We start from the raw sequence: 15,942 nt of genomic DNA, 5'->3' as shown, positions 1-15,942 counted from the left end.
TCCCACTCAACCACACGGGGCTCAATCCCAGATCATGATCTGGGCTGAAATCAAGAGTAGGATGCTCAACCAACTGAGCTACTCAGGCACCCTGAAAAGAACACTGTTTTAAAAAAAGCTTCTAACCACTGGTTCTCAAACTTGGAGTGAACACTTCAATTCTTTGGGAGCACTAAAAGTCAGAGGCTACTCAGAGACTCAGACGAGAGCCTCCATATAATGATAAATGCAGGCCTTGAAAGAACTATTTGGCCTGGCACAACTGAAAAATAAAGTACAGGATTTTCTTTCTTTTTAAAAACTCCCTCTTTTTGAGGGACACTCTAGGGAGATAATTATTCTTTTCCCCTCTTTTAAAACCATACTTATTTATTGTGACAAATAACATACAGAGAGGGACACAAAACACAAAAGTACAGGTTAATAATTTTTTTTTTAAAGCAAATGTCTGTATGACTACAGCTCAAATCAAGAAACATAACCTAACCACAAGGGCGCCTGGGAGCGTCTGACTCTTGGTTTCAGCTAGGGTCATGATCCCAGGATTCTGGGATTATGCTGAGCATGGAACCTGCTCCAGATTCTCTCTCTCTCCCTCTGCCCCTCCCCTGCTGACTTTCTCCCTCCCTCCCTCTCTCTGTCTCAAATAAAGAAAAAATAAAACAAAGAAAAGACCCTAACCACAACCCCCTAAAGCTTCCCATGTTTCCCTTTCCAATAAAAACCCCATAAAGGTAACCACTGTCCCGACTTTGTGGTATTTAATTTCTTGCATTTCTTTATAGCCACACTACCCAAATATGCATGTCTAAATAATACACTATAATTTTAGTGTTTTGACCTTCACATAAATGTAATACTACAGTATGTATTCTTTTGTGTCAGGCATCTTTCATCAAATATACCCAGTGTATATTTCTCCATTTGACTGCTGAAGATCTTTTGGGTTATTTCTAATTTTGAACTGTGAATGATGCTGCTGTGAATATTTTTGCATTTGTATCTGACATGCATGGGTAGGCATTTCTGTAGGGAACCTACCAAAGAGCATAACTGATGGGCATAGTAAGTCTGACATTGGAGAACTATCACCTAAGCATTTAATTTAATCGAAAAACATATGATGGCATTGTAGAAACTGTCAGATCTGGTAAAAAACTGATTAGAACAGAACCAAATTTATTTCTTATGGGTGATAAGTGTAAATTATGTACTAACTATATTACTATGTGGCACAAAATAAAAATAAAAAACAATGCATTCAAAAGAAGTGCAAAGGGGTCACTTGAGTGGTTCGGTCGGTTAAGCGTCTGACTACAGCTCAGGTAATGATTGTGGTTCGTGGGTTCACACTCCATGTCAGACTCTGTGCTGACAGCTCAGAGCCTAGAGTCTGCTTAGGATTCTGTGTCTTCCTCTCTCTCTGTACCTCCTCCGTTCACGCTCTCTCACTCTCACAAAAATGAATAAACATTAAAAAAAAAAGTGCAAAGGGAGCACAGGTGTGCCTAGACTGGATTAAATTCTTCAAGCTGAAGAGCCATTTTCCTCACATGACAGCTACAACCAACTAAAAGCAGAATATAAACTCAAACGGCACTATTCAGATACTGCTGTCAGCTGCCTAGGAATCTTAAGTGACAGAAGAGAAGAGCAGATCAATATAAAAGAACTACATAATCAGCTATTTGTAACTGCCGACCTGGAAAATATATTTAAGTCTGAAAGTTAGGTTTCATTCAAAAAATAATGTTATCACTTGGGTATCAAAATAATGTGCTGGAGACCACATTTTCTAAATGGCATGTGTACTAGTAATTAAAAAGTTAGAGAATCTTTAGATTGTCAGGAACATATGATTTTAACAAGAACAATAAAACTAGGTCAATCAGCTTTCACTGTCTTGTGACTGGGAATAAAAAGGGGAAAAAAGTTACTCCTGCAAGAAAACTCCCACTAACACTCTTTCCAATCTCCCCACCATAAGTTTTCTACCTATTAGTTAGCATATATTTCTGTGTGGCTGGCATTACTAAGAGTACTAGTAAATATGATCTCATTTAATTCTCATAGTAATCCTATGAAGTAGGAACTACCATCCCATTCTGTAAATGAGGAAATTGAGGTTTAAAGAAGTTATACTTCCCATTCATACTGCCAAAGAGGAACCAAAACAGAATTCACATCTAAGATCCTCTGATCCAATTCTAAATATCATAAATGAAAATGAACTACAAGTCACCTAGAAAGTCATTAAAGGGACATACAGCAAAGAAACTGACATTAGAATTAACATCAAATGTAACAAAGTAAAAATGAACAATCAGCATTCAACATCAAACCCACAATTTATTTCCTTCACAGAGTAGCAGTTCACAAAATAGAAATAAAGCTTTAGAACCTAAAGCAGGGGAGGCCTAACCTTAATAGGACAGACTTTTACAAAAGTATTAGTTTTTGCAGCAAAATAAAATTAATTAAAGCAATTCCTGCTATAGAAGATAGTCTGCTTTTTCATAAAAACAGTTCCAGAAGCTACTTGTCCTAAAACCTGAGAATAAAGAACAAAAGAGAAAAAAGTTGAGAATTCATAGATTGAAAGCTAAACAAAATGAACCAATTTAAAGAATACAGACAGTTTTTTAAGAAAGAAGCAATCTACATATCAAAACACTATTGGCATAAATTTAAGACTATCTGCTCTGCAGTTATACTGGGAGAAAATCTGGTAGAAATGTTGGAAAGTTAGCTGACTGGGAACATGATTGACACAAATAAACAACAAACAAAAACCCTGCAATATATCCTAGATTGGTCAACTCTAAATACAAAGAAATAAAAAATAAGTGGGGTGCCTGGGTTGCTCAGTTGGTTAAACGTATGACTCTTGATTTCAGCTCAGGTCATGATGCCAGGGTCGTCAGATCAAACCCCATGTCAGGCTCCGTGGTGAACATGGAACCTGCTTAGAATTCTTTCTCTCTCTCTTTCTTTCTCCACCCCGCCCCCCACCCCCTCCCAAGCACCTCCTCTGCTCATGCACGTGCTCTCTCTCAAATTAAAAAAAAAAAAAAAAGAAATTTAGCAACATCTAGTTTAAATTAATAATCTTCCTATAATGGGGACATAAACTACTATGAGCAGGGAACCACACCAAGTGTATTCTACTCTTTGTCATAACTAATCTGCTTTGGCTTAGGGAAATAAAAGTTTAAAAAATGAAAATTTAAAAATCTGTTTTAAGTGGAATATGTAATCAGAATAACCCTGAGATTGTTCAGAGACGCTGATCTCATAGAGTGATGAAAAGTAAACAGTCACGGAGCAACACTGATTCAATGCATTACTCCAAATAAGGCAATTTTTATATGAGAGCAAAGCCCTAAGAGAAAGAAGAGAATGAGACAAACATACACAGACAGTGACTATAATTTCAAAAGGGGGGTGGGAAGCAGGGAGAGAATTTTTCTTAAATCGGGCAAAAAACTTACATAAGATACAAAATATTAAGAGAATTAGACTTCTGCTTCTAATAATAAAAACCATTAAGTCTCATAGTAACCATGGATTAAGAATACAAAGACATTAAGTTTATTTCAAGGCACTTGTTAACTCAGTCATTAAAAGCAAGATGCCATTTGGGGAGAGGGCAGTTTGTATGTACAAAGCGGACCACAGAAGAAATTTTCTCTGGAACACAGCCGTGATGCCTCTGCCCTCACCCAGACAAACAGTAGCAGAAGAAAGTACAGGCAGTAGGCTGGAGAAAGCTGTCTTTCACTCTATGCCCATGAAGTGAGTCTCCACGTCCTGAGGTTCTCCACCTTTTACCCTTTATCTTTGCACTCAGCATACGCATTAATCAAATGACAGAGCTCATAGGACACATATGAAACAGATACAAGGTGCATAATTTGTTAACTCAGAAAGCACATTTACCAAACACAACAGTCTCAATGTATTTGTCTTTTTCTTTTTTTAAAAGTTTATTCATTTATTTTTGAGAGAGACAGAGACAGAGTGAGCGGGGAAGAAAGAGGGAGAAAGAGAATCCCAAGCTGGCTCCTCTCTGTTAGCACAGAGCCCTATGTGGGGCTCGAACTCACAAAACCAAGAGATCATGACCTAAGCCAAAGCCAACAGATGCTTCGTTGAATGAGCCACCCAGGTGCCCCTCAACTTATTTGTTAAGTTTACACTTTAAACTTTGAGTAACTAAAATTTGCAGAGGGAACAAGGAATGTGGAATTCCGCTTAAATCAAACTTCTTGCCTGAATTCCTTCAGAAGAAAATATTGCTAGAGCTTTTTAGCAAGTTTTATTAAAGTTACTTGTTAATTCTAGATTTTACATGGTATATTTTTACACAGAAAATTACTTCACAGTCCTGGAATTACACAAGGTTATATTTAAATCTGTTCAAAATCCAATCTCTTTGCATGGGATTAAAAGCTTTTCTCCTAAAAGAGAATTAAAAGAAACACAGTCTCTTTTACCATAAAAGGAAAACAAACTGAAATGTGTTCCAACTCATTTAATTTCATCAAAATCACCTTGTAAATGGAAACAGCCAACAACTAAATCATTCTCTTATGGGTTCATATACATAAACTGAAAAACTCTGTTAATATATTAAAAAGACATGAGGAATCCTACAGAAGTGAATTATTTGCTTTCTAATTTTAAATTTAGAATTCACAAGGTGAATTTGGACTATACAACAAGCACAGTAAACAATGAAATCTAGGTACTTAACATCTGCTTTTTAAAAGACCGGAAATAAGGGGTGCCTGGCTGGCTCAGTCAGTAGAGCATGTGACTCTTGATCTCAGGGTTGTAAATCCGAGCCCCATGTTGGGTGTGGAGATTACTTAAAACTAAAAAATCTTTAAAAAGTAAATAAAAGACAGGAAAATAAGACTATGAGGTGTCACTGCTCACAGAATATAAACTTCATGTTCAGGATCATAAATCAGTTCAAGATGTCTATCAATTAAAATAATGGCAAAAAAGTTTGTGTGAGATTATCAAAAAATAATCCAAAATTATTTTGAAAGTTCACCTAAGATTTTAGTTGAATGTGCCTTGCTTGCCATAATACTAATTAAACACCACAATTTCTATACCAGCAGCTTGTCATAAAATAATGAAAATACCCCTTCTGACAACAAATCAAATCAAAGTTAACTCTTACTATGCCAACTCTGAGTATCCAAATTTAAGGAGCCAATATTGGAAATTTCTGAGATACAACGGTATCCTCATTAACCAAACTCTTGCTACTTGCTACCAAAACTCAGGAACTGGGCAGATTCAGATAATGGACGATACCCCCAGCTATATTCCTAGGGATATACATGAATTTACAGCCCAAACTTCCACTGTTTGCACTTAGGGACCCAATGGATTCAGATATCTAGAAATACTTGTATTTTATTTTTTGTTCTTTGGTTCATTATTTCTTTCCCCACAAGGAAAGCATTTTATATTCTCATTTCTCCCTCTCTATACCACATCTAACGTTTTCCCATGCCACTGCATAGTCCTTGTAAACATAATTTAATTGGCTAATATCCTTATTGAGGGGATTGCTGTAACTTATAACTTCTGCTCTATCTCTGAATGTTTACTGGTCCATTTGCCCCCCGTAACTATGATACAATAAAAATCTCCAAACATCTTTTTCTTAATGTAAAGCAAACATCGTTCTGTGTTACAACTACAGCTAAATATTTTACATACACATTTTATAATGTTTTAAATGATTTTTGCAAATTGTAACTTAGTAGTAAGCTTTCTTTTTGGATAGTTCTCTGTTCTTGTTTCCTTGGGCTCAAAATACAAGCCCAAAAGTTTAAAATAATATTAACTTATTAAACAATGGTCACATGTAATAAAACAAAGTATAAGATCCTTCCCCTAAAGATTTATATTTTAAATTTTATATTCTGCTTTTAGTTGGTTTCAGTGGATACCAATTATTTTGCCCCAAATCCCCATGCCAATTTCCCATAAAAGTGAAATTTAGTAATCAGAAGATAACAAAAACATGAACTAATCTTTGCTTTATGAGAAAAATTTAAAGGACAAAGGAATATGCCATATTTATTCATTAATTTTCCCCCAAATAATATTAAACTTATATTCAACATAAAATGGACAAAAATAGAAGCTCTTCTAAAACTACTAAATGAAATTCCAGGTTTCCTTAAGGCATCTCTAAGGAGTATATAACACTGGATCTATTGAGTTTGTGCCTGCTATAATTACCAGGTGTGACCCTGACAACCCCCAAGTGCCCCTGAGATTGGGGCGGGGCGGGGGAGAAGGAAGGGGAAAGAATCACATATGCTTGCATATCCACAGAATGAATTCATTAGCATAAAAACATGGAAAGTCACTCATTTCAAAAAGAGAGCAAACAGGGAGAGGAAAAACAACAAAGTTGTGTGTCTGGTAGGACAAAGTGTAGATATCATCAGTAAATCTTTATTACACATAGTGACCTTTAATTGTCACCAAGAGGACCAAGAGAATATCACAACCTCATGATTTAAGCAGCCACATGATTTTCAAGTACGAGGAGATTCATGATACTCTGGCTCAGAATTCAGCAGAGGTCTAAATCACCTCAAAAGCTAACCTGTCTATCTTTAAAGTATTATTAACGATAGGCTTCCCAAGGGTAGGCAGTTGATGTCAGAATGTAGGACAATCTATTCCTATTCCTTCCCTAGAAAGCTCCTGCTACCTTAAGGGTCATCTTCAGATCTGAGTACCCAAACTAAATCACTGTTTTCATGGCTTCATTTAATCATTTAAGAAATTTACTTAAGAAATCCAATTCCAAATCTGTGATAGAACTAGAATGTAAATAAAACAGGCTAATGTTACTACGATCTCTTAAGTGTCCACACAGAACGTTTAGGTGCTTGACATTCTATTTCATTCCCTGCTCAACAGCAATTTTTTATTTAAAAGCTTTAAATTTCCTCTTTTTTGTGGGCAATATGAAATCCATCTTTGAAGGCAAATGCCACAGAAATATTTTTGTCTAAAGAGAGAAGCCGAACAGTATGAGAAGTATCGCTGCTGTCTGAAGATGGCCCTCTGTGCACCTTCTACCATAACAAACACATTGAGATCTTCATTTTTCTTCTCATTTTTCAATGTTAGCCCCTGACTTCATTAAAATCAATGTGAAAAATACTCTGTACTCACTCTGGCATTCTATGAATTGATGAATAAAAGTGCAGTCCCCGCCACTCTTTGAAAGCAAGTGCTCTAATAAAGAAAGAAACACCTTTAAGGATATAGTTTGTTGCTGTTTTTGAAAAACAACAGCAAAGGTAGGAAAACTGAAATGTATTGACATGAGTAACTCTAAGATTCATAAAAGTTTAATATATTTTTAATATTAATAGCAGACATATTTTAGAGTTAATAAAGCTAAATGACTGAAAATTATAATTATATTCATTAATTTGTACCCTGACTGGTTAGCTTTTAAAGGTGCAGTTTCTACCCAAAGAGCTCAAGAAAACCACAGACATATATTGCTTTAAAAAGCTTCTCTTTTAAAATATACCTTTCTCCATGACATTTAACAAATACCTGTAAATAATTTTTAAATTTTATTATTTGTTCTTACTGAATTAATTGTCAAATAACAATTCTCTAACAGTCCCTCTTCAAAGTTATTCTTAAGAGGCAAAAGATAAATATTTGAAGAATACCACAAAATAATGCCCTAAAATTTAAGAAACTAATGCAACATTTCCATTTTTATACTTTCATTTCACAAATAACCTTGCATTTGAGTCATTTAATCTGTACTTTCTATACTCTCAAAATATTACACTGCTTATCTCTGCCCAAATGATTAAAATCAATATCATGCATATTTTAAAATAAGAGCTTGGAAAATGGTTTTGTTCAGGTCAAACATAATTTGTTTTGTTTTTTTTTTTAAGAGTAAAGAGAATCAAAATCTAACAGTAGAGAAAAGCTTCAGCTCTTTTCTTACAATAATCTTTATCTATTTTGACTCAGAGAGCTAACTTCTAAATCTGGATAACATCTTTCAATTATATCTCTGGATTTTTCAAAACTACTAAATAGACTTTGGAAGTTCAGGTGTTAAAAATATATCACAATATGATGACTATCTGGAAGGTGGGAAAGCACTGAAACCTGTGAAAGAGGACATGAGTTAGTACCACTCTGACTGTGAAAGCCTCTTTTCCTTCTCATTTCAACCCATCTCACTCTCATAATCTCAACTTTGAGAAGCAGGCATCTCCTACTCTAATCACTGGTTAGCTTCTCTTGACATCCTTACCAATAGACACCTTCTTTACCTTCATACTCGAATCTATCATTATCTTTTATCTATTTACATGGTACACAGAACTTCCAGTCAATAATTTTATATATATATGTATATATATACATATATATATATATATACATATATATATATGTATATGTATATATATGTAACAAATGTGTGTACATAGTTGTACATAATTGCATATAGAGTTATACTATATACAGATAAAATAGAGCCCCAAAAGGAAAAAAATGGCTAACTGCAACAGAAATTTTTTTAAAAATCTAGGGGTGCCTGTGTGGCTCAGTCGGTTGAGCATCTAATTCTTGATTTCAGATCAGGCCATGATATCATGGTCGTAGGATCAAGCCCCACATCGGGCTCCACGCTGAGCGTGGAACCTGCTTAAGATTCTCTCTCTCTCCCTCTGCCCTTCTCCCCTGCTTGTGTGTGTGTACTCTCTCTCTCTCTATATATATATAATAATAATACAAAAGATAAAAGTAAAAAAAATCTAATAAATAGCACTTGCTGACTGGAGCCAAGAAATCCAAAACAGAAGCCCTCAGTTGAATAGTAATTACCAAGATCAAAAGTTGTTTTACATAAATCCTATCTAAGCTATGATAACATTTTCAGAACTCCAACTATACAACATCATGGTTAAATACGAAAACTCATTTGAAACCAAATTTTAACCTAAAGGACCTTATGGAACTTATTTGAAACAAAATTTCAGACTATCAACACAGGACTTTAGATGACATTTATTAATGCGGTACCTCCCAGCATTACTCATCAAGCCTCAAATCACCCTTTTATCTACTCTGATTTTACTATCTGGACTCTACGTTAAAATATTTATTATACTAGTTTAGATACAATGCAAGATTAATATATTATTATATACGTTACACATATATGACTTCTATAAAGGCATTTTCTAAGACACATGAGAGAAAAATCTTTTAGATAGTACATGTAAAGAATTTGGATCATGACACTTTTAATACTTTATGACTTGAATTCAGTTCCTTGGGAATTCACTTTGCCAAAACTATAAAAGATGTCACTGAAAATCCAAAAAAAATGAGATACTTAGGGCAGGGAAGTCAGGGGGCAGGGAAGCAGGGTTGTAAGATCCCAAACAGGGTTGTGGAAATGCAAAGACCAGACAGATACAGAAACATAATAGAGAACTGTGCTACTTAAAATGGCTTTATTTATACACATTAGTTTCCTATAAAATTTGATTTTCTATACTATCTGTGCTGTCCAATACACATGTTCAATACACATGTGGGTACTGAGCCCTGAAAAAATGGCTAGTGTGAATTGAGATGTATTGTAAGTGTAAAATAAATACATACTGGTTTCAAAGACTTACTAAGGAAAAAAGGTTGTGAAATAATTCATTTATAATCTTTAATATTGATTACATGTTGGAAGAATATTTTGGATATAGTAGGTTAAAGTAAATAACATTATTAAAATACATTATTAACACTTTACCTGTTTCTTTTTATATTTTTAATGTGGTTTCCAGAAAATTTTAAATTATGTATGTGGTTCCCATAATATTTCTATTAGACAGTGCTTTTCTATACTAAGATATATTCAAATTACAATTATTAGATAAGACACAAAAAATTTTATAGTATAAAACCTATGCTTGTAGCAGCTACTTTACATTTAAGTAATTTGAAAAATAGTTTACTAGATACATAGTATTAATCTTAACATCTCCAGATATTTTTAAAATATTCTCTTACAACTATACTTGGCTCTCTACTATTTAAAGACTAATTTTAGTTAAAGTCATATCTGATAGCATATTACGGTTATGGATTTTTGGTAATATTGGAATGCTGGATAACTGGTTTACTATTCTATAACAAATGATTCAGAACAAATCCATCTTACTCCCAAAATCCACTGAATGCTAAATCTGGTGTAATGAAGTTTTTGTGCGTATCAAGATATTTACTATTCGGTTTCATTAAAGATACTATTGGTCACCCCCACAACAATTTATCACCACTAAAAAACACAGGAAAAGTTATAGTAAGAAGTGCTTTAAAGTATCCAAAATACCTTATTCAGTCTTAAATCAAGGAGTTGTCTACAACTATTCTCATCTAACTCAACTGGAATTGACAAAAAAACTTTAGCAGTAATCTGACAACTCTAAATAGTATAAAGATGATTTCGTGTATATTAAAGGATTCTCTTAACTGAAGGAATAGCATGTCCCCAGCTTGAGTTAACACTAACATTATTTTTTTTTTTTTTAAATTTTTTTTTAACGTTTATTTATTTTTGAGACAGAGAGAGACAGAGCATGAATGGGGGAGGGTCAGAGAGAGAGAGGGAGACACAGAATCTGAAACAGGCTCCGGGTTCTGAGCTGTCAGCACAGAGCCCGACGCGGGGCTCGAACCCACGGACCGCGAGATCATGACCTGAGCCGAAGTCGGCCGCCTAACCGACTGAGCCACCCAGGCGCCCCTAACACTAACATTATTAATAAATACATGTGCCAATCAAACTGGTGATTGGAATAAAACGTGTTCATGCCAGAAAGAGGAAAAAAAGGCAAATAATGACAACAAAAAATAAAAATTTATTTAATGATAACAAACTTTTAGAAAATGAGGATTAAGTCATTTTATATATGTTCACTAAATATAGTTAATAAACAGAAATATTAGTAATATTAATAAAATTAGTAATATTAGAATATAAACTACACCTTTAAAAATTCTCAAATCGAAACTCAAACTGGAATTCTAAAATATCGATGTAGTTTATAAAACATATACAGAATAGTCAACAATGATTAATGACAATAATTTCTAATTTAGAGTTTCGAGATTTTTTTGTAGAACATATGTAATATTATTAGGTCTTGAGCTTGCAAGCTCACATATACATGATTACCTAAGCCTATTTTGCCAGTTCCTAATTAAAAACCAAACAAACAAAAACAAGAACAAAAAAAAGCACCTCCTAACTTTATCAGAATTGGTTGCTGCCCAAGAACTATAAAGATATCCCCTGATACATGGAAAAAAAAAAAAAAAAATTTAATTAGAAGTCCTGAGTATCGACCTTAACATTTTCCACTTACTTCTATATAAAAACTAAGATCAGAGGTACACATATTTGTAAACACAGAAAATAATTTTATTCATTCTGCACTTCAAGCGTCTAATGCAGGATCTGGCACATAGTTGGTGCTCAATTAATGCTGGATGGATGGAAAGGGGAGGGTGAATGGGGATCTTCACAACTGAAGGAATGTACAAGTCAATGGGTAAAAAGTACCCCATGCAGTAACAAGAAAACCAATAGTGGCTATACATTTTTGGCAAGAGATAATGCAAGCTATCCAGAAAGAAAGGTCACAGTATCAAGAACTAATAAAGGATTTTTCAGAGAACAGAAATGGCTGGCCTTGCTTTCTCTGATTAAAGAAGGAGATGTACACTATAAAGAAAGTAGCTTCTATGACATATCCAAGAGCTCAGTGGGCTGTTAAGTAAACTCTTGGCCAGGGATGGGGCATGACACAAACATTAAAAATAGAGGCCCCATATTCCCAGGAAGCAGTACTTGATGGAAGAAAATGGTAGTAGAGTTCTTTGAAAAATATATTGGGGGAGAAACCAATTATTATGCTATATGTATAAACCAATGCTAACGTTGAACTTTAGCAGTTTCCTGTTATTTAAATAATTAAAATTTCCATATAACAAGGGATATCTAACCAAAAATCATAGCATTAAGAATTACAAAATAAAGGGAAGCTTTCTTTTAAAAGCTGGGATTCAATGGTCTATGAACAGCATGCTTTTTGTTCCAAAAAATGAAAACCTTAAAATGCTGATCTCTCTATCCTGCTTGAGGAGTAAAAGGATACCATGAAAGAAAAACATTTAAGTTTTTTACACTACCTTTTTCTGTGCTCCCATTTATTTTAGGTAAGAAGTCATCAACTTGTATCCCTAGGATTAAGACAGTGTATCATTGCCTGATCAAAGAAAGAGTTACTTTAAAACTGGTCTCACGGCATTTTTGTATTCCTATTTGCATTAAGACAGTATAGAACATTTTGAATTTATTTTTCCAAGAAGGGTTCAACGGGCCATTTTCTATCCACTCAGAGAAAAAGCTACAACTGCCTAGAAGCCTTCCAATGAACCTCAAAAGAAAAGAATCCTGCGGTGCTTGTACTTCTCTTATTTAAATATCTCTAAGTAGAGCTTCTCAGACGCACAAATTTCATCTTAAAGCCTAAACAATGGTGCCCACTGGTGGCAATCAAGCATATTTTTATAGAAAATTTTCTAGGAGTGTGGATACATTCCACCTAATACATAGAAAATAAGTACCCAATGAGACAGTAAATACCAAAAGTTCAATGATAAAAATTCAGCTTTAAATAAGAAATTTGGTGACACACCTACCTAAGCTGCTGCATTCTTTAAGAGTTTTCTCCTGAAGATGTTCTAACCGTACTGTAAATAAAAGTCCAAGAAAAAGGTATTTCACAGATAAAAGAAAAAAAAAATCAAATCAAATCAATTTCTGGATTAGCTAACTTACCTTGTAAAGCTGTTAGCCTCTCATTGGTAAAGTCATTATCAGCTTGCAAAGCTTCTATTTTTGCCTGGAGCTCCTGTTCTTTTTCTTCCATTTCATCTATTTTATGTTGTAATTCTTTTTTCTCAGCTTGTCCCTTCTGTTGGATTTCTTCTTGTTTTCCTTCTGCTACCTGTTGAGAAAGAAAAAAAAAAATCAGTTATTTCATAGTCTGAACTTGCTTTTAGAGGCCCAAAGCAGGGCTGCTTTTATTCACATAAACTTCTAACAAGAATATTCAATATTGTAGAACATATTTGTAAATGTCAAAATGATGTCAGAAGTAGTCTGCATTGGGGTCATGCTTCTAGGTAACTAGAAAAGAAAACCTTGTAGCAGGCAAGCAGGCCTAATATGTAAAGATAATGGGTCAAAATTTAAAACTCCACAGTTTTCAAGAGGGAAATATATAAAGTTTTCCCCTGAAATTACTATTGTTTAATCAGTTTGTAAGTTCTAAAATGTAACTTACTCTGAAATTTTAAACTAAATTGTGTTCAGTTGAAGGAATGATGATCATAAGCACTTTTCAAAATGACCTCCTTTTAATAAGACCAATCTTTAACACTGTTAGAGGTTCACCAACCACACAGAGGATGCCCTGGTCTTCTCTAAGAAATATTTATCTTCTAGCCACTGAATCATGGTTTGAATGATATAAAGACGGGACTTCACAAACTCAGTTATAACATTTTAAAGGACCATCTAGACATTATGGTCTGGTCTGCCCTTATCCTAAACGTCCTACAGCTAATCTACAGGGAGCTGCAGCTGAGCAGTTAACAGCATCCCTAGAGGCTACAAGGGTCCACTGCAGATCACTCCAAGGTCCCCTCTGGGCTTGTTCCAGCACTAACATCTGCTTTTGGGGCTGCCCAAGGAGAAGCACATTCAAGTTTTCAAAAGGTCTAAATATCTTGGGGTTTGTGGATTTGCATCTACTTCCTGTTATATATTAAAAGATGCCTGTTGTGAAGTACTATTTATTTCCTTCCAAAGGAAATATGTCAGCTTTTACAGTCTTTCAGTTGTCTCTGGCAATGGGGTTTGGGCTAATTGGAAACTTATTTTTACTACAAATTTCAACCATTATAAATTTTATATTGACAACTATTCAGCAAAACCTAACATCTTAATCTATCCAGTGTGTTAGGGACAATTAACATATTTTCAGGTTGAGTAAATACATACCTTTAATTTATCAGATAAATCTTTAATCTCATTTACTGCTCCATTATATTTATTGGCTAATTCTCTTAATTCTTCCTGAGTCCGTTCATTCATTTCCTTCAGATGGGTACATTCATCTTCAGTATTACTCAGACTTCGCTGTAATTCAAGTTTACAGATTACTGATTTAGAATAAATGGCGTGTTTTAACTTCAACTTGTAAAAAGTATAATTCTATGGGCTGTTCTAAATTAACCTTCATAGAAGACTGAGCTAAATAACATAAGAATTTTAATTTACTTTAGGTATATACTAAAACAGAAAATACAACAAAAAATTTGAAAAACGAAACAACAGAAAGGGGGCAGGGAGGAAAGGATGTTACTTTTATATAACTTCTCTTTTAAAAGGCCACTGAGAATGACTTTTAGCCTTGAAAATATTTTAAGCTTAACAATTCCTGAAAGCAAGTTTAATAATATGCACAATCAACTTAATAAGAAAAATAGAAGACAACCAGCAACTTTCTTGCATGTCAAATTAATGACACGAAAGTGAATCAGTTATTATGAGGCTTTTACAGAAACTATTACTATACTATATGCTATATAGTATGTACTATATATGGTATTTTTATTATTGTATTTAAAATGGGCATTTTAACTAAATCCAGTAACAAATAATTTCTGTAGTAATTGTGCAGTGGTTCAAAGGGATGACCTCCACTATCAACTAGGTCATTTTTAAAGCAATGAGAATCACATTTTGATTGTTCCTAAAAGACCTAGAAAGGACCGTAGAGATATTTTCGCCTTTGACCTCCAAAGTTAGACACAGTTTTCTTCTCTAGAGGATGGGTAAATAAGAATAGCGGTGATGTTCTCCACCTTACAGTGACTATCCTCAATTTGAAGAAAAACAAAACTAGGTGACAGGAGATCGATTCCCTGGCACATATCATGGTCCACTGTGTGAAGGCTGAATCCTAAGCAGAATGCAAATTCTAAGACTCCTTGATTACCCTTTTATTTGCCCAGTCACTGACTAGGGACCACAAGCACCAAAACTCACATGGTTATGCTGAAAATCCTTAACAATAAAAACAGCATACTAGTAATATAACACCCAAGTTTAAAATGTCCTAGAATATGAGCGATTTTAGGCTAAAAATTTTTAATCATACTACCAAAGTATATTTGTTAAATTAAAATACCTCAACTTCTGAAAGTTTTCTAACCACTTCAATTTTCTCCTGAAGAACCCGCCTCAGGGACTCTTTGGCTGTCGTCTCATAGTTGTGTTTATCCTCCTGTAATGCTATAAGTTCCTTCCGTAAACTATCTTCTGTTTGATTCTAAGATTAAAAGATACTTATAATTATAACCAAGTTATTGTTTTTAAATATTTATCATTTGAAAAAACAACACATTATCATACTGTTTGAGTTTTATATTAAGGTATCACTAAATCCAAATGATGTTGGCCCTGTATTAACTGAAGCTTGAAGCTGTATTGAAAAGTTTCATTAGTGAATTATGCCTTCACAAATATATTAATTCACATTTACAATTAAAAAAGTCAAAGGAAAATAAGAATTTCTCAAATGTACAAAATGAATTGAGTCTCCAATTTTCATATTCTCTGTAAGCCATAGTATTTTCATTTGTGTACAAAAATGATCTCTTACTTTCAAAGGGGCCCAGCATTTTAACACAATGGTTAAACCAAAAGGAATAAGAGTACCCAGAAGAAAAAGCTGATTCCAGCTCTGAGACAGGAAATATACAAGATGAGTC

At 34.1% G+C, this 15,942-nt stretch overlaps 1 protein-coding gene across 34 annotated transcripts in view; it reads right to left on the bottom strand.

Annotated features, from left to right (window-relative positions):
• SLMAP (sarcolemma associated protein) overlaps nucleotides 1–15,942 on the bottom strand; it is a 150,143-nt gene that overhangs the window by 40,937 nt on the left and 93,264 nt on the right. For 9 of the 34 annotated variants that reach the window (XM_078442892.2, XM_078442889.2, XM_078442907.2 and 6 more), the window contains exons 9-14: nucleotides 15,360–15,500; nucleotides 14,168–14,305; nucleotides 12,941–13,109; nucleotides 12,802–12,852; nucleotides 12,289–12,339; nucleotides 7,222–7,284 (exon numbers count right to left, since the gene is read on the bottom strand). In XM_078442892.2, coding sequence (XP_078299018.1) covers nucleotides 7,222–7,284; nucleotides 12,289–12,339; nucleotides 12,802–12,852; nucleotides 12,941–13,109; nucleotides 14,168–14,305; nucleotides 15,360–15,500 — 613 coding nt within the window. The remainder of the gene's footprint in view (nucleotides 1–7,221; nucleotides 7,285–12,288; nucleotides 12,340–12,801; nucleotides 12,853–12,940; nucleotides 13,110–14,167; nucleotides 14,306–15,359; nucleotides 15,501–15,942) is intronic. The other 25 variants (XM_078442901.2, XM_078442905.2, XM_078442902.2 and 22 more) reach the window with 7 other exon arrangements.

This window comes from Panthera onca, chromosome A2, assembly GCF_046562875.1.
Source record: "Panthera onca isolate mPanOnc1 chromosome A2, mPanOnc1 haplotype 2, whole genome shotgun sequence".
Classification (NCBI taxonomy): Eukaryota; Metazoa; Chordata; class Mammalia; order Carnivora; family Felidae; genus Panthera; species Panthera onca.
The sequence above is the reverse complement of the archived record's forward strand: the minus strand, read 5'-3'. Positions and strand labels throughout refer to the sequence as shown.